Source organism: Tauraco erythrolophus, chromosome 9 (genome assembly GCF_009769465.1).
Source record: "Tauraco erythrolophus isolate bTauEry1 chromosome 9, bTauEry1.pri, whole genome shotgun sequence".
NCBI lineage: Eukaryota > Metazoa > Chordata > Aves > Musophagiformes > Musophagidae > Tauraco > Tauraco erythrolophus.
The window spans coordinates 15,511,510-15,529,207 of record NC_141473.1 but is presented as its reverse complement, the minus strand read 5'-3'; the positions used below and the strand labels follow the sequence as shown (position 1 = coordinate 15,529,207).

Below are 17,698 nucleotides of genomic sequence, written 5' to 3'. Positions count from 1 at the left end.
GCTACCAGCTGGAAGTGAACGGTTGACAGTTGCTACTTTTTGTCTTTCCTTTGCTCTACCTTCTTTAACCGCTTTCTGCTTCTTACGGTTTGCTTGCACTGGCTTTAAACTCTTAAGATCAGACTGTGCAGATCAGATTTAACTTTGAGATAGAGCCTAGAGCATGTTTCAAGTGCTACATGTAATTTTACAAACGGATCTCAAATCCGTAAGAGTGAATCAAGGTAATATTCTGTGCCAAAAGGGTAAGAGGGAAAATTCTTGAAAAAGCTAAGGGGCCTATTTGAATGGGGTAACAGGCAGGGATTTTTTTTTTTTTCCCCCCGGACTTCCATCTGGAGTCTTACAGAAAGACAGCAGAGTCCAGCGTGAGGTTTGCAGGAGGTACGGTGCGGCAGCCTCGCTGCTGCCAGCATTTCCCCACAAGGCACCTTTGCCCACAGACAAACCACAGCAGCACAAGGCACTTCATTATCACTCTGCCGAAGAGAAGGGAGAGAGGACTTTAAACAACCTGCATTGTGCCCATCTTTAAAAACCAGCGGGGTAATCAAGTTCAGGGCAGCCCTGGACAGCTGCCCTGTGACCTATTCATGCTGACCCCCACTATTCATCACTTTCCTTAGGACTATGAGGGCAAGCTCCCGGGGAGTGACCACCACAATAGACAGATACGAGCCAACAATAATACGGCTCCTGCAAAAAAAACAGATGGCACTGCAATAAATTTACAAATCTGCATTCATGGCTCTGTTAAAAACACCCAGAAGCTAAAAGGCTGGAGGGGCCCCCAGAGAGCTTCCCCTTCCCAGTTTCTAAAGGCCGGCTCTCTCCCCAAGACTATTGAGCTCATGTTCTTCATAAATGAAGAATGGAGACATAGCCCTTAAAATAACAAATGCCTGACCTAATCAATCTAGTGTTTGGGTCTAACGCTAAATGATAGGCACTGAAAACTAATTATGTTTTTTGGCAAGGAAGTTGAATTAAAATGGAAACACACAGGTTAAAAAGGCACTGAAGCATTTGCCAGTTCCTTTGAAAGGGTGGCGTGTGCACACACACACACTCTCACACGCAGGGCTTGAAACAGGAACCTGATTCAATAACTCATGCATTTATTTTTAAAATGAATCAGATTAGTCCCATGTGTGACCTGCCGGTCCATCTGTATGAGCTGGACTTAATGGGCACTCTTCTCACGCTTACTTCAGTTTGAAGTATGAGAGAGATAAATTTAGTTTAATTTTCAACAGATCAAGCTATCCATTTTCCAAATGGACCATCTGGATCAGCCTATTAAAATTAATTTATAACTTTGCAGTGTGAAAATTCGTTTGTTAGCTTAAATAAAGTTGCCAAAAACTTTTGCCACTTGTCATTGTTTTTTCTGAAGTCTGTTTCCATATTACGATTTTCAGTTTACACCTTCGAAATTTAATCTTGTCAGATCAAGCACGCAACAAGAACTGAATGTCTGCATCCTTACTGTCATTGCTGCGATCTTTTTTCACTGTTCCAGCCAAGAGTGTCAAGTTCATTGCCTTTTTCTGTTTCCTTTCCCTGTGCTAATCTTCATGTCTCTCTTGCCTTCCTGAACTTAAGAGTGGCCATGCCTCCCACTTCCAGCACACTGACAACACAGCTCCACTTGCTGAGACTTCTGAAGATATTCGTCTCCAAAAACCATTTTAATTAACAGAAGAATGATATTTCTCCTAGTAAGAGGTCCACTCCACTAAGCAATAGGTGTCTTCAGCCCCTGCTTACAACTTCAGATGATTAAGTAACCATTACACCTTCTTATTACCTCCACCTTCTGGTATGTCTGTTCCACAAACCCACTTGAGAAAACATTTATGGCTCATCTTCTTCTCTATGAGAATGGTGAGGCACTGGAACAGGTTGCCCAGAGAAGTTGCGGATGCCCCATCCCTGAAAGTGTTCCAGGCCAGACTGGATGGGGCTTTGAGCAATCTAATCTAGGGGAAGGTGTCCCTGCCCATGGCAGGGGAGTTGGAGCTAGATGATCTTTGAGGTCTCTTTCAACTCAAATTCTTTGATTCCAAGGCTGCGTACCAGCCCAGCAAACAAGGAAAGAAAAGGTAATGCACCTTTACTTAAACTTGTCAGCAGCTGAACACGTCAAGACATCACACTTCCCCTGAAGTGGTCTGATGCATCTCATTAATTTTCTAAAACTAATCAAAAAGTACTAAATATGTGGACACTTTCACTAGAAAGACCATTTAAGTAAACAGACTTCTCCTCTCCCCACATACACACATTCAGTTCTTCTGTGCATGCAGGCCCACGTTCCCCAATAATGAAATTTTAACAGCAGTGTCTTGAGAGGGACAGAAAACATGAAATTGTACACTCAATATTTACCAAGTTAGCATCTTTCCACTAGGTGCTAGTACAGAAGTCAGCCCTTTTTGTGTATTACTGCTTTGACAGCATTTGCAGGTCAGATCTTTTTGGTTTTACAAAGTATGGACAGATGTAAGACAAGGTGACCACTCTGCACACCTTTCTGGAGGAGATGCTGGTCTTTCCAGTAAGTATCACTTTACTCCTTGATTAGGACAGAAGAAAGCACATGGCTCCATATGTGCTCATTTTCTCCACCTAGAGTTGGAAAACTCCCCACTGCTTCTTGTTCGTCACTAATAAAGGAGGAATCTGAGTTTCCAAAATGCACTGACAGCTTCTATTTATGCCTAAGAACAAGAATTCATCTACTACAGGCTAAAAATCATGGTCAACTCCTCCTATGATCTAGACAAGAGGGTACTTGCTTTAAGACTACAGCTTGAACTTGTCCACAAACACTGTTCTCAACACAAAAGGCTCCAGACCGCAATCAGAAGAGCCCAGGATTTTGTCCTGCATCTGTCACTGTAAAGATGACACAAAGATGGAGACTGATACAACATCTCAACAGCATCGCGAAATACAGCTAACCATCTGGGTCATAAACAATGCCCATGTGAGTTACTTCCAATATGAAATATTTGGACAGTACAAATATATTTTTTAGGGGTATTCTTTATACCTAGGCACCTTGGTTACAATGGATTGTGGGACCATGGGAAAGCCAGCTTTCCCTGAACACTAAGAATACTTCTGCAGATTGAAATGTAACAGAACAGAAACTCAACTTGACAAACCATACCTTCTTGATCTGTATAAATACTACTCGTGAATATTTGTGCCCTCCTTAACCAAGAATCGCAAGGAAGGACTCAGTGCGATGAGAAGGCACACAAGACAGTGTTCCTTTTGATTTAACATCTCTTACGATGAACTTTTTTTTTGAGAAGAGACATATGCCTTTTCTTACTGAAACTGAAGGCTTTCCATCAATAAGAAAACTCTAAGATGAAAAAAGTTTTCTGGTGTGCTGGGCACCTTTCTGACTATCTTGGGGATACATAGCAGGAACCTGATAGCTTTGCCCTCTTCCTATAGCTTTTGTTATTTGTTGCTGAATATCAGAAACAAATTTAAGTTTGGTGTAACATATTTAATCAATTCTGCAAAGTACTTTCCTCAGCAATATCTGGGACCTCGCTCATTATCATAGCATATTGTCTCTTGTCTAAAAGACTTAACACTGACTACATCTGTTAGATGGACCTGTCTTAGCCACAGGCAGTCCTTCACATGACACCTACTCCCACAAAATCAAGTACTCTGAGCATAATACATTATTTAAAAAAAAATCAAAAAAAAAAAAAATCAAAAAACTCACCTCACCACCCCTCACAAAAACAACTTTGAGCACAAACACGCTATATTAAAAAGATATTCCTTTCTTTACCACAGCTTTGATCCACAAATCCTCTTGGAAATAGCAGCAGTGGAGCACTCTATTCCTCTGCCTGAGACTGCTGCTCCTGTAGCTGAGATGCAGAAGGAAATGTGCCAGTTCCTCAGCTGCTGCAATGTGTGGCTTGGGGTATTCACTTAAGTCACCTTCATCAATGGTTTTACTCTGATACACCAGGCAGCAAACTTGGGCAGCTGAGGCATGGACGTATTTTTGCTTCTGCTGCCTGAAGGCTGCAGTGAGAAGAGCGAGCAAGGTGCTGTGTAAAGCAGCATATGAAATCACTAAATCCAACTTAAATCCCCCAGAAGTCACAAGTCAGGCCCCCTTTGTTGACCACGGGGACTAAAAAAAGTGATCTTTTGAGTTGGCAAGAAGTTTGCTTTATTATATATAAAAGGCAAAGAGATTGTTTTATCAGCCCAGCCTTTCTCCTTTCTACCCGTCAGTAATCTACATGAACGTTGAAGAAACAAAAGCAGGTCATTTTTCAGGTTATTAACCTGGACATCACCTCCAAGAAAATTTACTTTTAAGGGTAATGAAAAGCTTAATTGTTCTAGAACACTTTGAGATTCTTGAACGTATGATCTGAACCAAGGCAAAATATACTACAAACAAGACAGGAACGATAACAGAAGAAAAGGTTAAAGAGGTCTTGATGAACATCAAATGAAGAAAGATAGAACTAGAGTCACAGCTGACTGCACAATGCAGAAGTCTAGATTTCTTTAGAAAGAGTCATCAGACTCTCCTGAAAGCTAAATCTGCGTGTCTGATTCTCCTGAGTACAATATGACTCGTTCAGACTTCGAAGCAGAAAAAGAAAGGATTTCCATGAGCACAGACTTCAGCTTCCAGAAGCATTTAAGGATTCAAATAGCTAGAAAGTTTTATTGCATTTTTAAAGAGACTGATCACATACCTGTCTAAGTGAATTCTTCTCGGGAATGATCTTCCTAGGGGGCTCATCATTATTACAGTCTTCTCTCTCAGAGGAATTCTGTGAAAGAAAGTAAGCTTTAATTCAGTTCTTATCCCTAATATTACTCTGCGAGGAGAAAAGAAACGGAATATTTGTACTACACAAGCTGTAGTATTTTATGCACACACATACTGGAGGCTAACTTGTACTTTTAAGCCAAACAGCTCGTTATGGCAGAGAAAGAATTTCTCCTCCTCAACACAACAATGCACCACTGTGCAGGTATCTGTTGAAGCCGCCTGTGCTTTGGGAATTTATGCTGAAACGACCAATAATGGCCACTTTGAAAAGCTGAAACGGTGGTTGGATCAGCACAGCAACACCAGTGCTCCTGAACACCCCCGAATAACTATTTAAAACAGTGGAACCTGTTGAAAACAAAAGGTTGTTAATGGGTGCAACTGTTGTTCTCTGTGCTCCTATGCCTTTAATCTGCCTAACAATTATTAATCGCACCGCATCTGCTTAGCTGCCAAAAATCATAAAGAAATAATGATAGAGCTAAATTCTGGTGAAAGAGGTTGTCAGAAGATCCTTCAAAAAAAAAAAATTGTGTAGGTAGCGTATGGCATTATGGCTACGTTTTTCACTCCCACCCCCTGACTCTACATCCATGTACAATTTCTAGAAAGACTGATGCTCCAAAACTTAAGCTGCCACCTCCAAAAAGAAAGCATCAGTAAGACAAGAGAAGGTGGACAAGAAGAAATACAAGGGCTTTTCTAGCATGAGTAAGAAAGATCATCAGGAGACTTTTGACCTGTTAACCTCAGGGTTAAAATGAATTATTACTTGCCTTAGAGTGAAGACAGGCTATAGTTTATCTCAGGATATGCACAGTCTGTAGCAAACATTTGGTTAAAAACTGCTGGGTACGTGGGGGGAATCCTGTCCTCACTGCCAAAGTCAGCTACTCTGGAAGACGGCGTTCCTTTCGCAGGTTCAGCCATCGCGTTGACGGAGTAATGACAGCCAGCTTTGGGGGAATCCCACACACACATCTAAAATCAGTTTGATCACCACAGTATTCATAGCCTTAGGCCACATTCCCACACATTCTGTAGTGAGCAACTAAACAGGTTTTAAAGAGATACAGAAAAACTGCTTAGGGAGAGCTCTGCCAGGAAAAGGGTGATTTTCCAGTTACTTGCAGACAAACTGAGGAGTGTGTGTTTTAAGACAGAAGTTTGCATTCTGTACCTCTCCCTCCTTGTCCCCCAAATAACCTGTCCTTCACTGAGCACGGTTCTGCCCGGTTTCTTGCAGAGCCAGCTTCCAGCCCAACACCTCGGGAGACAGAAGCGGCATCTGTTGGCAAAGGAGGAGCTGGGCCCTGCGAACAGCCAGCGTGGCAGAGCAGGGCTCGCAGAAAGCAGCCGGCTGCGGGAAGCCATCAGAAGAGCAGTGTGCTGGTGTGCCCACTGCAGTGCTGCGTGACCAGGCACCGTCTGGGCAGCTCAGGTCTGCTGGTCTGGCGAAGGGGAGGAAAAGGTACAGCCAGGAGGTAGGGCAGGGGTAGAAGCTGCTTGCTGAGAAAGGGCAGATAAGAAGGGATGGAGTGGTGGAACACAACAAAAAAAAAAAAAACACTTGGGATGTCATAAACTGGTCGGGAGGACTCTGCGTAAATCAAGGCTGGCAGACCAACTAGTGATTTTTGAGGGTCTTTTTTTAAATAAGATATAGAACCTGCAAGGCATTATGACATCTGGGATGCTGTAACCAGGGTTTTATAATGGAAATCAATCCTAAACAGGCCTGATAAATCACTGTAAGAGGCCAGCCTTTAAAAGTTTTCATATGAGGTCTCAGCCAGGACCAAGTTATTACATTAAATCCAGCTTAGAAAGGACTGTGATCATAAAAACATACAAGCTAGAATCACATATCTCCGAAAAGGAAGGTCAGGCATTAAAGCTGCTCTTTTCTGCTCATGAAATACAGTTTAGTAAGCGGTTAATTCAAGCAGGGATTTTAATTTTTGTGCTGTGCTTTGAAGAAAAAGACCAAGTGCAAGAAACAAGAATTTGTGGTGAATTACTATGCCTTTCCAGGAAATGCATTTTGTTTTTTGGTGGGTGAGGGGGTTGTTTACTATTTCTGGATGCTTTCTGAACATCCACCCTCTTCCCTACAATTAGTGTCAAAACGATTTCCACTTCCAAATCACCTTTCTACAGCAGTGAAATCTTGCATTCTTCTCGCCTTCCAAAGTCATTAAGGATCCTCCTTCAAAAAACATCAAAAAGCAGGAAAATTAGTGCTGCTGGTGAACTGTCAGCCCTTATTTTGAAATTCCTAGTTACTGCAAAGCATCAAGTTATCTACTTTTTCTTTAAGCTGAGCATCTAATTTTAAGAGCAAGCAGAGGACCATTTTGCATTCATTATCTTTATAGGTGGCAAGGCTAAGAGGTTGGCTGAACAAAGACCAGACAAAGACTGCCAAGTGCATATGGTGGTTCACAGCTTGGCGTCTCACCATTCTACAGCACCAACACAGCAGCCCCGATAGCAGACTATTAAAGAGGAGCGCTGCTCATGCACTTTTGTCGGCAAGTAAGTTACGCTTGGTGAAGACAGAATGACTGGAAAGCATTACACTTTAGAAAAAGCACAGATGTTTATAACTCCCGCTCATTTCTCAGGAACAGGAAACCCATCAATTCAGGTGCAGGTACAAGACCCTGCATATTTCAGGACTAACTGTAGCTACCTGGAAGTGAATTTCACTTGATAGGGCAACACTTAGCCGAGGCCGCGGGAAGAGCATAACGTAATCGACTGAAACAGTACATCTATATATCTCTCCTTGCTGAACAAGGTGGGAGGAGGGATAAACATGTGCGAGGTCAGATTAAGGTTTGCTTCGGCAGGACTTCAGCGATGCAGAGGGCCGCAGGAAATGCAGACAAAGGGAGAAATCGCTCTGAGCACCCTCTCGTGGTTACTGAAACACACATCTTGGGCACAGACCTGGAAAGAAGCATTTGGTATCCAGACGGTAAGTTGGGTGTACTCACTGGGAATATTAAAGATCTGCAGCAACTGTACTTGCTACGTAGTACAGGAATGCTGGAATTTGTTCAGGTGAAAGAAGAGAAGAAAACCAGTGCATACAGAAAGCTGAAAAGTCCCTTCCATCAGGGAAAATTTTTAAATCCCGCAGGCAAGCTTTCCTTCACAGACTAAAGCCAGACTGGCCAAAAGCGTCTGTGCTCACATGCAGAGAGGTCTCTCCTTTTGACTAAGTACAAGCAAGATAAAATGAGAAGGTCTGAAGTCTCCAAAGCACAAACTGATCAATTTTGGTGAGATAAATACCGCCCTGCCCCCTCCCCCCCCGCCTCTTCCACAGACAGGTAAAATAATTTTTTTATTTGCACAAGGTCACACAATGACAGTGGAAGCATTGGGAAGAAAAGCCAGGAAACTCAAGCTCACAGTTCTTGTAACCTTCATAATTTGTCTCTAGCAGGAGGTTCCTGTAAAGGGGCTCTGCCCTCTGTAGCTCATTTTTCCTAAAATGGCTACTGTCTGTAATGAGATCCTTTTAAATCTGATTTGCATTTAAAACTTCTGCCTGTAATTAACAGAATATAACTCCATGGCAGGTTGTCTTAAAGACCACTACAAAATTATTACTATTTAACTCTCCCCACGAAGCCTCCTCCACCACTAAACACAACATGCTACAACGCATACGAAATCCCTAGACTGAAGCGTTTGACAGGAGCTGACATGCAGAATTCTGTGTACACAGCCCAGCAAAACACTGCTGGGAAATAGATATAATGCATGGAGAAACACACTCCGAGGGACTACCAATTGGGCAGAGCTACCTTTAGCACTGCCTCGCTCGTCGTGGTGGAAATCAAACCCCTGCCAACTGGGGAAGGCTTTCTCCGGTGCTGTTCTGCCCTGCACTAATTATAAAAGAGTACAGACGCAGCCTTTTTCCAAGTGTGGGGAGGTGGGGGAGAAGCGTGTGTCTATGCGAAGAGCACAACTATTTTTTATGCTTTCAAATTCTTAATCCTGTTTGGAGCTGTCAGTGGGGGTTAATGGAAGCCTTGGATAGGAGAATTCCAATCTGGTTGGCAGATGGATAGGTTGGTTATAGCTGCATAACTATGTCTTGCCTGCAGGCACAATTCAGAACACTGTTAAAGCAATATAAAGTCTCTGTCAAGCTGAACCATTTGGATCAGTAGCAAGGAGAAATAATAATAAAAAAAGGAGTTCATTTCTGGGCCTTGCGCGTTTATGCTAGTATGCAGAAACTGATTAATTGTCATCATGTGCTGGTCTGCTATACTTCGGATTTCTACTTCTGGAGTAGATTTTGCATGCTAATATAATCATTCTCCCTCTTGAGACATTAGCAAATAATCAAATGAAAAACAGGATCATAATTTACTGAGATTCGGGCAATTCTCTATGCAAATTTGACTTGTTATTGCTGCTGCCTCGTTAATCTGAATGCCTTTGACAAACTCCTTTGATTTATGAACTCATGACAACTCCAATGTGTATATATTTTGCTAGATTGACATTATCATTAAGAGTGGGTGGACTGAGCTCACATGAATGGCTGATTTTATTCGCTGGTGTCTGCTGCTCAACAGCTGAGCATCTCCTTCTCACAAAGCCCCTGAGCACCAGGCTCTTCCCATCTACCCATCCATTCATCATCTCGATGTTAATTGGCCCAGGCTTTAAGCAAATTTTCAACACGATTTAAAGGCACGATGACACTGATTACTGACCCTCTGCCATACGGTGCCTATTGATTAACCTGACAGAGATGATGAGCTTGAGGGAAACTAGGTGTGCGTGGACCTCAAGGGGGGGAAAAAAAAAATATATATATACAGTGTTTATGCAGGCAAAACACTTGTCATTATCCCAAAGGCCAGAATTTGTGCTGCACTGGCCCTTAAAACACACTATTGCTTTAAACACCTGCATCCAATACAGAAAACGCTTGCTTGCTGTGGAAAAATGATTACAAATTTGATGTCATGTGCAGTCTGTATTTTAATCGAGTTCCCTGATAAATAGACCCCCTCAAGCCAATCAAGTCTCGCTCTAGCCATTGCATGCATATACATCAGCTTGAACAGAAGCCGGGGCAGGGTGTGTTTTTAGTGGTATCAGCAGATCCAACCGTATGTAGGAAATCTACTTGGGTATTTCAGGTCTCTAAGCAAATAATACAGCGGGAACACAGTGTCCAAACAGTTACAGTAGAGTAAATGTTTCAAGGGCAAACTGGATGCCAGACGTAGCTGTTTCGGTATTTCTGTTGTCACATTAAAAGAGAAATAAAAAAATAGTGCATCTCCCCTTTTCCAGTGCAAACTGTTGATACGACCTGACCCTCAAGCTCCTATTGAGTGAACGCAGCATTTTATCAGAGCTTGAAAATAACTGACACCCTCTTTCATGTTTCTTGAAGGATCCCCATGCTGCACTTGGTCCTCCTCACCAAGGACAGAGGGGTACTGTCTCAGCCAGGAGGGAGTCACTGAATAAAGCAGGTACATCAGCATTTTGCCTGCAGACTGGTGCTGCATGAAAGCAAAAGGAAGCAGAAGGCCCGTTTAACCCCCGCCCAGCCCCAGGTTAAGTCTGTCACTCAATGCACGCTTCTGTTCTGTCCCAATTCAAGCCAGCAGTCTGCCAGCAGTCAGGATGTTTCTCTTGTTTAGGAAGGGGGAAGTCAGGGGGATGGGGGGGTGCCCCAAGATACTAAGAAGTTAGCTGTCTTCTAATTTGCACCAATTGCTTGCAGGAAACAGGACAAGGAATCACTGGGTAAAGGTATAGAGAAATTAGCTGTGATCGCCTGATGCCCATGTCAGCCAGAGTGGACTGAAAAGGGGAGGGGGATGGAAAGAGGAGAGAAAAAGAGAGAGATGTGTGGAAATAAGTGCTAGTCTAAGACTTAGAGGCACATATAAGCCTTACGTTCCCTTTCCAATAACCTTTGTAAGTGATAGATGAGTCCGAGCCCATTGTTATCGTTAAGGGACTGTCAGCATCCTGATTTTATAAATGCTGTCTGTCAGTTTATAAATATCTCAGCCATTTCAAACAGTGCTAGGATGAATCCTGGCACAGCCAACATCAGCCTGAAAGCAGTATTACCGTTAAAAAAAATATATGGGTCTAACATCCACTAAAAACATTTAAGGATTGCTTCTCCTTTTCCTCCAATCTTGAGGCCTGAAACATTCAAATTCATGCTTATTTGGCCAGTCACTACAACACATAAAAGCAGTCCTTAACATGGGTAATGTTCTTTGAGAAAAACAAGTACGAAAGCTGCAAGTTTGAAGGCAATTCTCTGCCTGTTCGGCAGATAAAACAAAAATGACAGCTGTAACACACAGGGAGATCCACAGCAATGAAAATGCAGAGATAAGTATCAGACCTCATTTCTCTCTGGCATTTGCTGCTCTGAACATTCACTGAGATTAGATCCTTTTTAGACAACACCATAAATTGCCATGTGTAGGCACAAGGGGGTGACTTCAGCCCGGAATGAAGGCACGAACAAGTTTCCCAGCTCTTACAAGTTTAAAGTTAAATGATACTTTTGCAAGGGGTTTATGGCTAAGCATTAGAATGACGGAAGGAGAGGGCAGAGAAACCACAGCCTGCCTTGCAGCGACCAGTATCAGAAAAGGAAAGGGAATAAGCTAAACTGGCCTTCCAGTTCAGTGCCTGCTTCACAGACTGGTACGCACATGTGTGCCATGATTACGTATCTATTACTCTGTTAGCTGCACGGAATCCTGGCTTTTTTTCCTCCAATACATTTATAAACTCCCATGACACGGAGTTTTCCACCCCCACCCTGAACGTTTGCGTGGTGCTTAAAGAAATGTAGTTCAAACTCATGCCTGAGAAGCTCAGGTACCTACTATAAACTAAATTCTTAAAATTGAAGCTTTCACAGCAGTGAAAATGGAAAGGTACAACATTTCCCCTCCAACAGGACACATAACACGTACATTCACACAAGTTCCAGTTTGGTCTGCATCTACGTTAACGTTGCCAGCGATCACAAAAGTTTCAACCTCCTTTTTTTGTGGCTGAAAAACAGGACAATATTCTTGGGTTTACATCTGTAAAATAGATCCTTTGAATTTTCCTTATTTTTCATTCAAATCAATAATTAGAAAAAACACACTTTTAAAAGCAATGAGACTTGATAATGGAGCTTCATGACATCAAGAAGAGTTTCTTATCAGGTTATTTAACTTAATTATTGGTTGGTTACAAAGGGTAAGTTAAGGATGTGGGGAGTCTTGGCATTACTTAGAAGAACAGTAAATTCAGTTTAATGTTAGTTAATGATAGAATACCAAAAGCCAGCACAAATATGAAAGACCTGATGAACAGACACGTTTTGAGGAGCATGAATCTCATTGCAGTTAAAAACCCAACCAACCAAACAAACAGAAATCCAGGTGCTGGGAACAAGGCATTTAGGGAAATTTTAAAAAGCTAGCTTCACTTCATACACATTTCTCAAATGAGAGTGAGCGAGAGAAAATATGGCTAATGAGAACAGTCTTTCCACGTTCCCCGGGAAGCAGCCCTGCTTAACATTTCTGTTCTGTGAATTTAAGAGAGTCAGCAGTGGTAAATTTGTTTTTAATATTCAAGCTTTCAAGCCTTGCAAGCTAGTTGGCCAATGGCCCTTTCTATTCCAGTGTTTGTTGGTGCCTTATTTACACAAGCATTACATCCGGACAGCCTTTGAATATAATTTCACGTGGATTAAGGGAAGAACATTTGCTTCTGCTAATCAGGACATCTGGTTATTTTTGTAACTCACTGACATCTGCATTAGGCAGTTCGACTTCCCCATTCCTCATAACAAGGTTAGAGCTTAAGAAGCCTCAAGGACCTCTATTTGAATTTTATTATTTGCATTTTTTCACAGCCAGGTCTGCTTCAGAATTTCTTTTCCTAAATAGCACAAATCGATCAGCACCTTCACAGGTATACATATGCTTTTATAGCTTGCACTTTCTATGCATGATTTTATAGCGTACATCTTGTACTCCAAGATTTTATAGCAGTTCAGAGCTATCAGCATCTTTTTAAGGAACAGAAAGCACATATTCCTCAAAAGCATGCATGAAAACATTCAATTAACCTTATGATACACATAATATGGGTACACTTCCACATATCCAACCAGGCCACTTATGTAAGACTGGTGTGAGGACTTGTTCTGAATCTTGCTACCACTGTGCTTTGGTTTGTCTCTTACAAGCAGCTTATCCTGCATGTGTGCTCCCCCCACTGAACAGAACAGTGTTCTTCCCTTTCTATTCTTCAGGACAACCTTAAAGATTTCTCCGAGCTTTTAAATTCTTGCTCACATTCTTCTTTAGACAGTTTCACCTGAGGTTAATTTCTCTGCCAGACTGCAGAATTGTGCCACACATACTTCAGGAAGAGGGATTTTGCATGCAACAGAAGCTTTTTAAGAAGAACAGAATCAATCAGGGCTCGGCTCTTGCTTCTTTGTTGCTTTCGTTACATTCCTTTCACAAAAATTCATTTTCAACACCCATCCCAGGGCCTTAAAGTACCAAAGTTTGAAATTATACACTCTCACTCTCAGCTTGCAGAATTTTTCCCTCTCCCCCCATGAATCATGGCATTTTATCAGTGCTTTTGTATGCAGAAATAAGATGTATTTTTCTGATTTTTTTTCTTCCTACATGTAAGAGGAGGCAGGGAAAAAGCACAAAGTCAGCTTCTACAGGCTCTGAACATAAGCCAATATCCAAAAAAGATGTCAAAAACATATTTCTAATGCTAACAAGAGTTAGCAAGAGCCAAAGGATCCAGGGAGAGGTTTTTTAAACTTTTTATTTATTAAAATTCTCTAGATACAGCTTAACTTACTTTGTATAATATTTATTACAGCTTCGTTTGCATAGGAGCCGCAAGTGCTCTGAGAAATGGGTTGTAAAATTGGCCAGTTTTGCTGTAGATTTCATGTCCTCCTTGAAGCATTATTGTCTAACTTTTTATAACTACTTCCCTCAAAGGACCGATGCCATCTCACTGGTCTCACTATAAAACCCCTCCCCTCTCCCATCCCTGGTCATCACCTACACTTGATATTTTGATTTTTTCTTTTTATTTTTTTTTTTTTTACAAAACCTCTCATTCTGAGCTTTCCTGTCAAGTACACCAAAAGACCTCCACATCCCTTCCTAGAGCCTGCAGCTTTCTTGCTCCCAAACATCTAATTAAACCACACTGTCCTCATCTTAGTGTACTGTTTTAATGCTTTTCTTGTTGTTTTTTCCTTCCTATTTTTCATTGCAAGAAAGGGGAAATGGAGATACAAAACAAAGGTATGAGGCAGAAGTTAAGTTGTCTGTCCAAAGTCAAAATGACAGTATAGGGGAATAAACTCCAAATTCTATATCCCACACTGTGTTAACTTTTTAGGCAAAGTTCCTCCCCAAAATACTGAATGAAAGCAGCTCACTTGTTCAAAGAAATGGCTACTCAGTGAACTCACTGCAGTGTTAGACTGACATGAATTTACAGCACATTGTCTACACCACAGCACTTAGAGGCACTCACATCTTTATGTCTTAGACAACATGAGCCAGGTGACCCGGCAGCCAAAGCAACTTGTTTTTCAATCTAGAACAGGTTCAAAGTACCTACAAGAGTCACCACACAGCAGTTCAGGCAACATAGCTTCACCTCTTCGATGCACCTCACAGTAGCAATTTGCCCATACAGGCAGGCCTCAGTGCTTCTTCCAGCTTCCGAAGCTACATTCATTACAGGAAGCATCATCCACCACTGGACTACAGGGCAAAGTTAGTTAACTTCCAATACGTGGTGTGTTTACTTCCATAAAGGGCTGCTGAAAAACCTCACTGCTGACATAAAAAAAAAAGATGCGAGTCTCAACATGTCCCAATCTTCCCCCACATCAAGCAAAAAAATTTTCTAATCTTCTAATAAAAGAATGGAAAATTACAGATTAGGCATTGCACATTGTAACATCTGGCTAGCAAGCATCACGGCCTTTTAACAGCTGCCGCCCAAGAAACGAACCCCTGGCTCCTCCTCATCTGGCTAGACCAAATCCGAATGTGGTAACACCACCTCCCCTCCTGTAACATTTCAATGTAAAAGCTCACTATTGGGTTCTGCTGCTACAAAATAATTCCAACTCCCAAACACCATTTGCTTGAACCAGAGCAAGGAGTTACAAAACGTTATTGCAAACCTCACTCTTCTGGGTAAGGAAGAAGAGTTGGACCTGCTACGGAGGCTGTCAAATGGGGTGGGCAGTCAAGCAATCAAAGAAGGAAAGATAAAGGTGTATATAGTATCTCACTTTCAGATACCTTGGGGCTAGCAAACATTTTGTTCCTACAGGAAATCATACAGCTCTAGATCACTGCCTATTGAGATCCACTATTCACAGCTTTTTGCTACAACATGAATGGCTTATTAAACCTGCAACATATCTGTTTTAGTTAACTTCGTGGTGGAGAGGGGCCAGGAAAACAAAATGTACTTAAATGCTGAATTTTTTTTTCCAGGCTGAATGCCTTTCATCCAATAAGACATTCAAAGCAGTGACCCAGCAAATGGATTGAAAAAGCAATCTTCCGTCTCAGTGCCACATTATCATTCCTATTCAGTATTCTCGGTGAGATATCTCAATCAGCTGGATGTGTGTGTAAGTGACAGCGCAGCCCATTGCTGGGTTAATTAAACATTTGACTTTAACACCCTCCCCGTCATTAAGCAAATAAAAACAGATAATTCAAACTGCACTTCATCCACGGGGTACACAACATACATGTCAAAATTAAGAGAGTCCAAGGCCCTCAGGGAGTTCTACTCGGAGAGGTAATCAGTTTAAATCTTATCTGGTTTATCAATTATTCTATTGATTAAAGCAGGGTGATTATACAAAACTCCTTCTTGCCACATGGGATACATGTCAGCAGAGCAGGACAACACAGGGAGGCTCAAAAACGATTTAAAGAAAACACAGACAGATGAATAACAGTCTATTAGTGCATGCCAGCAATCCATAGATGGAAAGCCTGATCCTTCTTTTTAGGCAAGTGAATTAAAGTCCTTCCAAATTAGAGTGCCAATGTTGTTACCTCATCTGCTTTAAAGCCAGATCTATATGTTGAAAGGGCAACATTTCTTCGTTTTAAGCGATGATTTCTTGCCCAGTGTTTGAAACGTGTTCTATTGATACCGGTCTTGGAACATAACAAAGACACCAGACACAAGAAATCCCAGACCTTTAAAAGGCATTATACTTATCTATCAATGACTCCCAAAAAGTGGATAGAAAGGGCATTCTCAGCACTTCAACTCTCCCACACACAAACACAACGTAGTCCTAAGACGTTGTTTTTTAACGACTGAAGTGCAACAGCTTATCTCAGATTGTGCTTTGGAGTTCTGGACATTTTTTTGTTTTGCAGCCCTCCAAAATGAGACATTAGCAGCTGTGGGAGCTGCCACAACCACATTCTCCTGATTTTTCACGAGCTCTCACACAAAACCTCACCACAGCAGTCCTTATTGCAGCTTCTCTCTCGCGTACAGCCACAGTACACAAAGCAATTCCAGCTACTTCTCATTTTTTGTTTGCAGGTGAAGAAAGGTTGAAAGGACCTCTTGTCTCTCCCAAGGTCTGTGTCCTGGGTTTGTGAGCGCAGTCTCACCTCCGCTATCTTCCCAGTAACATTTTGTTTCAAGTTTTACTGTCATATCCTAAAGTGGATCCTAAACTGGCCTGTACAAGATCTTGCCCTATACATAGAAATCAGGGACCTTTTAAAAATGAAATACTGTGGTCTAGGAAAAAAATATAAAATTGACATTTATTTCTAAAAGCTCCCTCAAAGCAAACAATTAGCAGCAGAAGAAATATCAGCCTTAAATCAGGGAGACTTCTTTTTTTTCCCCCGTCACATCTTCTACATTGTTTCATGATGGTCAGACCAGCAGCACAAACTACTTATTAGTCATCAAATCACATCTCAATTTTTAACCAGGACAGAGGGTGCGAACCACAGTGGTCAAAACATCGACGAGCCAGAGAGCCCCAGTGCCCCACTGGCCAGTGCTGCTGGAGTTGTAGTCGCAGAAATTTTAAGAAACAACGACAGCTAAAAAGAAGGCCTGAGATATGCTCTTGCCCTTCACCTTCAGAAGGGGATTATATGCCACTCCATATTGGCACTGCGCGTGCATCCAACCACGCTTTAGCCTCTTCTTCGTAGATCTCTTCTTCTTTGGAAGGAAACTAGAAGCCTGCATTAGCATGCTGTATTTTACTCTCACCACTAGAAATACTGAGGGTGCTATTTGTAATTGTATTCTTTTAAGAGGTTTGTTCTCTGCAGCTGTTTTCTGCTTGCAGTGTATTTTGTGTAATCAGCACATCATCATAAATACATTGGCTGTTCCCCCGAGGGAAGCTGTCACTGTTTAATTTACAGAACAACCTGGCCAATGTGAATTCTAACACTACAGCACTATGGCAAGAAGTTACCACACTCGGAAAAACAGGTTTCTATGAATTTTTATATCAAGAGCTGGTCCCAGGACAATTTAGGTTCTAGAAATAGATTGTTTTTAAAAGCACTTTATACCCTGGATGGAATGGATTCTTTCCCGCTTACAGCTTCTTAAGGCAGCACCAAACTCACTCCCACATTATTTTACTGGTGACAACCCAAATCCCCCCAACACAACCATCTTCACTTCTGACTTGTACCAAAAGCAGGCAGTGTTAGGTGTCTTATGCTACACATCAACGTGTTAGTTGTCTTCATT

At 41.8% G+C, this 17,698-nt stretch overlaps 1 protein-coding gene across 6 annotated transcripts in view; it reads right to left on the bottom strand.

The window, feature by feature from the left end:
• BTRC (beta-transducin repeat containing E3 ubiquitin protein ligase) overlaps positions 1 to 17,698 on the bottom strand; it is a 122,808-nt gene that overhangs the window by 68,463 nt on the left and 36,647 nt on the right. For 4 of the 6 annotated variants that reach the window (XM_086616223.1, XM_086616222.1, XM_086616224.1 and 1 more), the window contains one exon: positions 4,761 to 4,838. The exons of the other annotated variants lie outside the window; for them this stretch is intronic. In XM_086616223.1, coding sequence (XP_086472349.1) covers positions 4,761 to 4,838 — 78 coding nt within the window. The remainder of the gene's footprint in view (positions 1 to 4,760; positions 4,839 to 17,698) is intronic. 6 annotated transcript variants of the gene reach the window in all.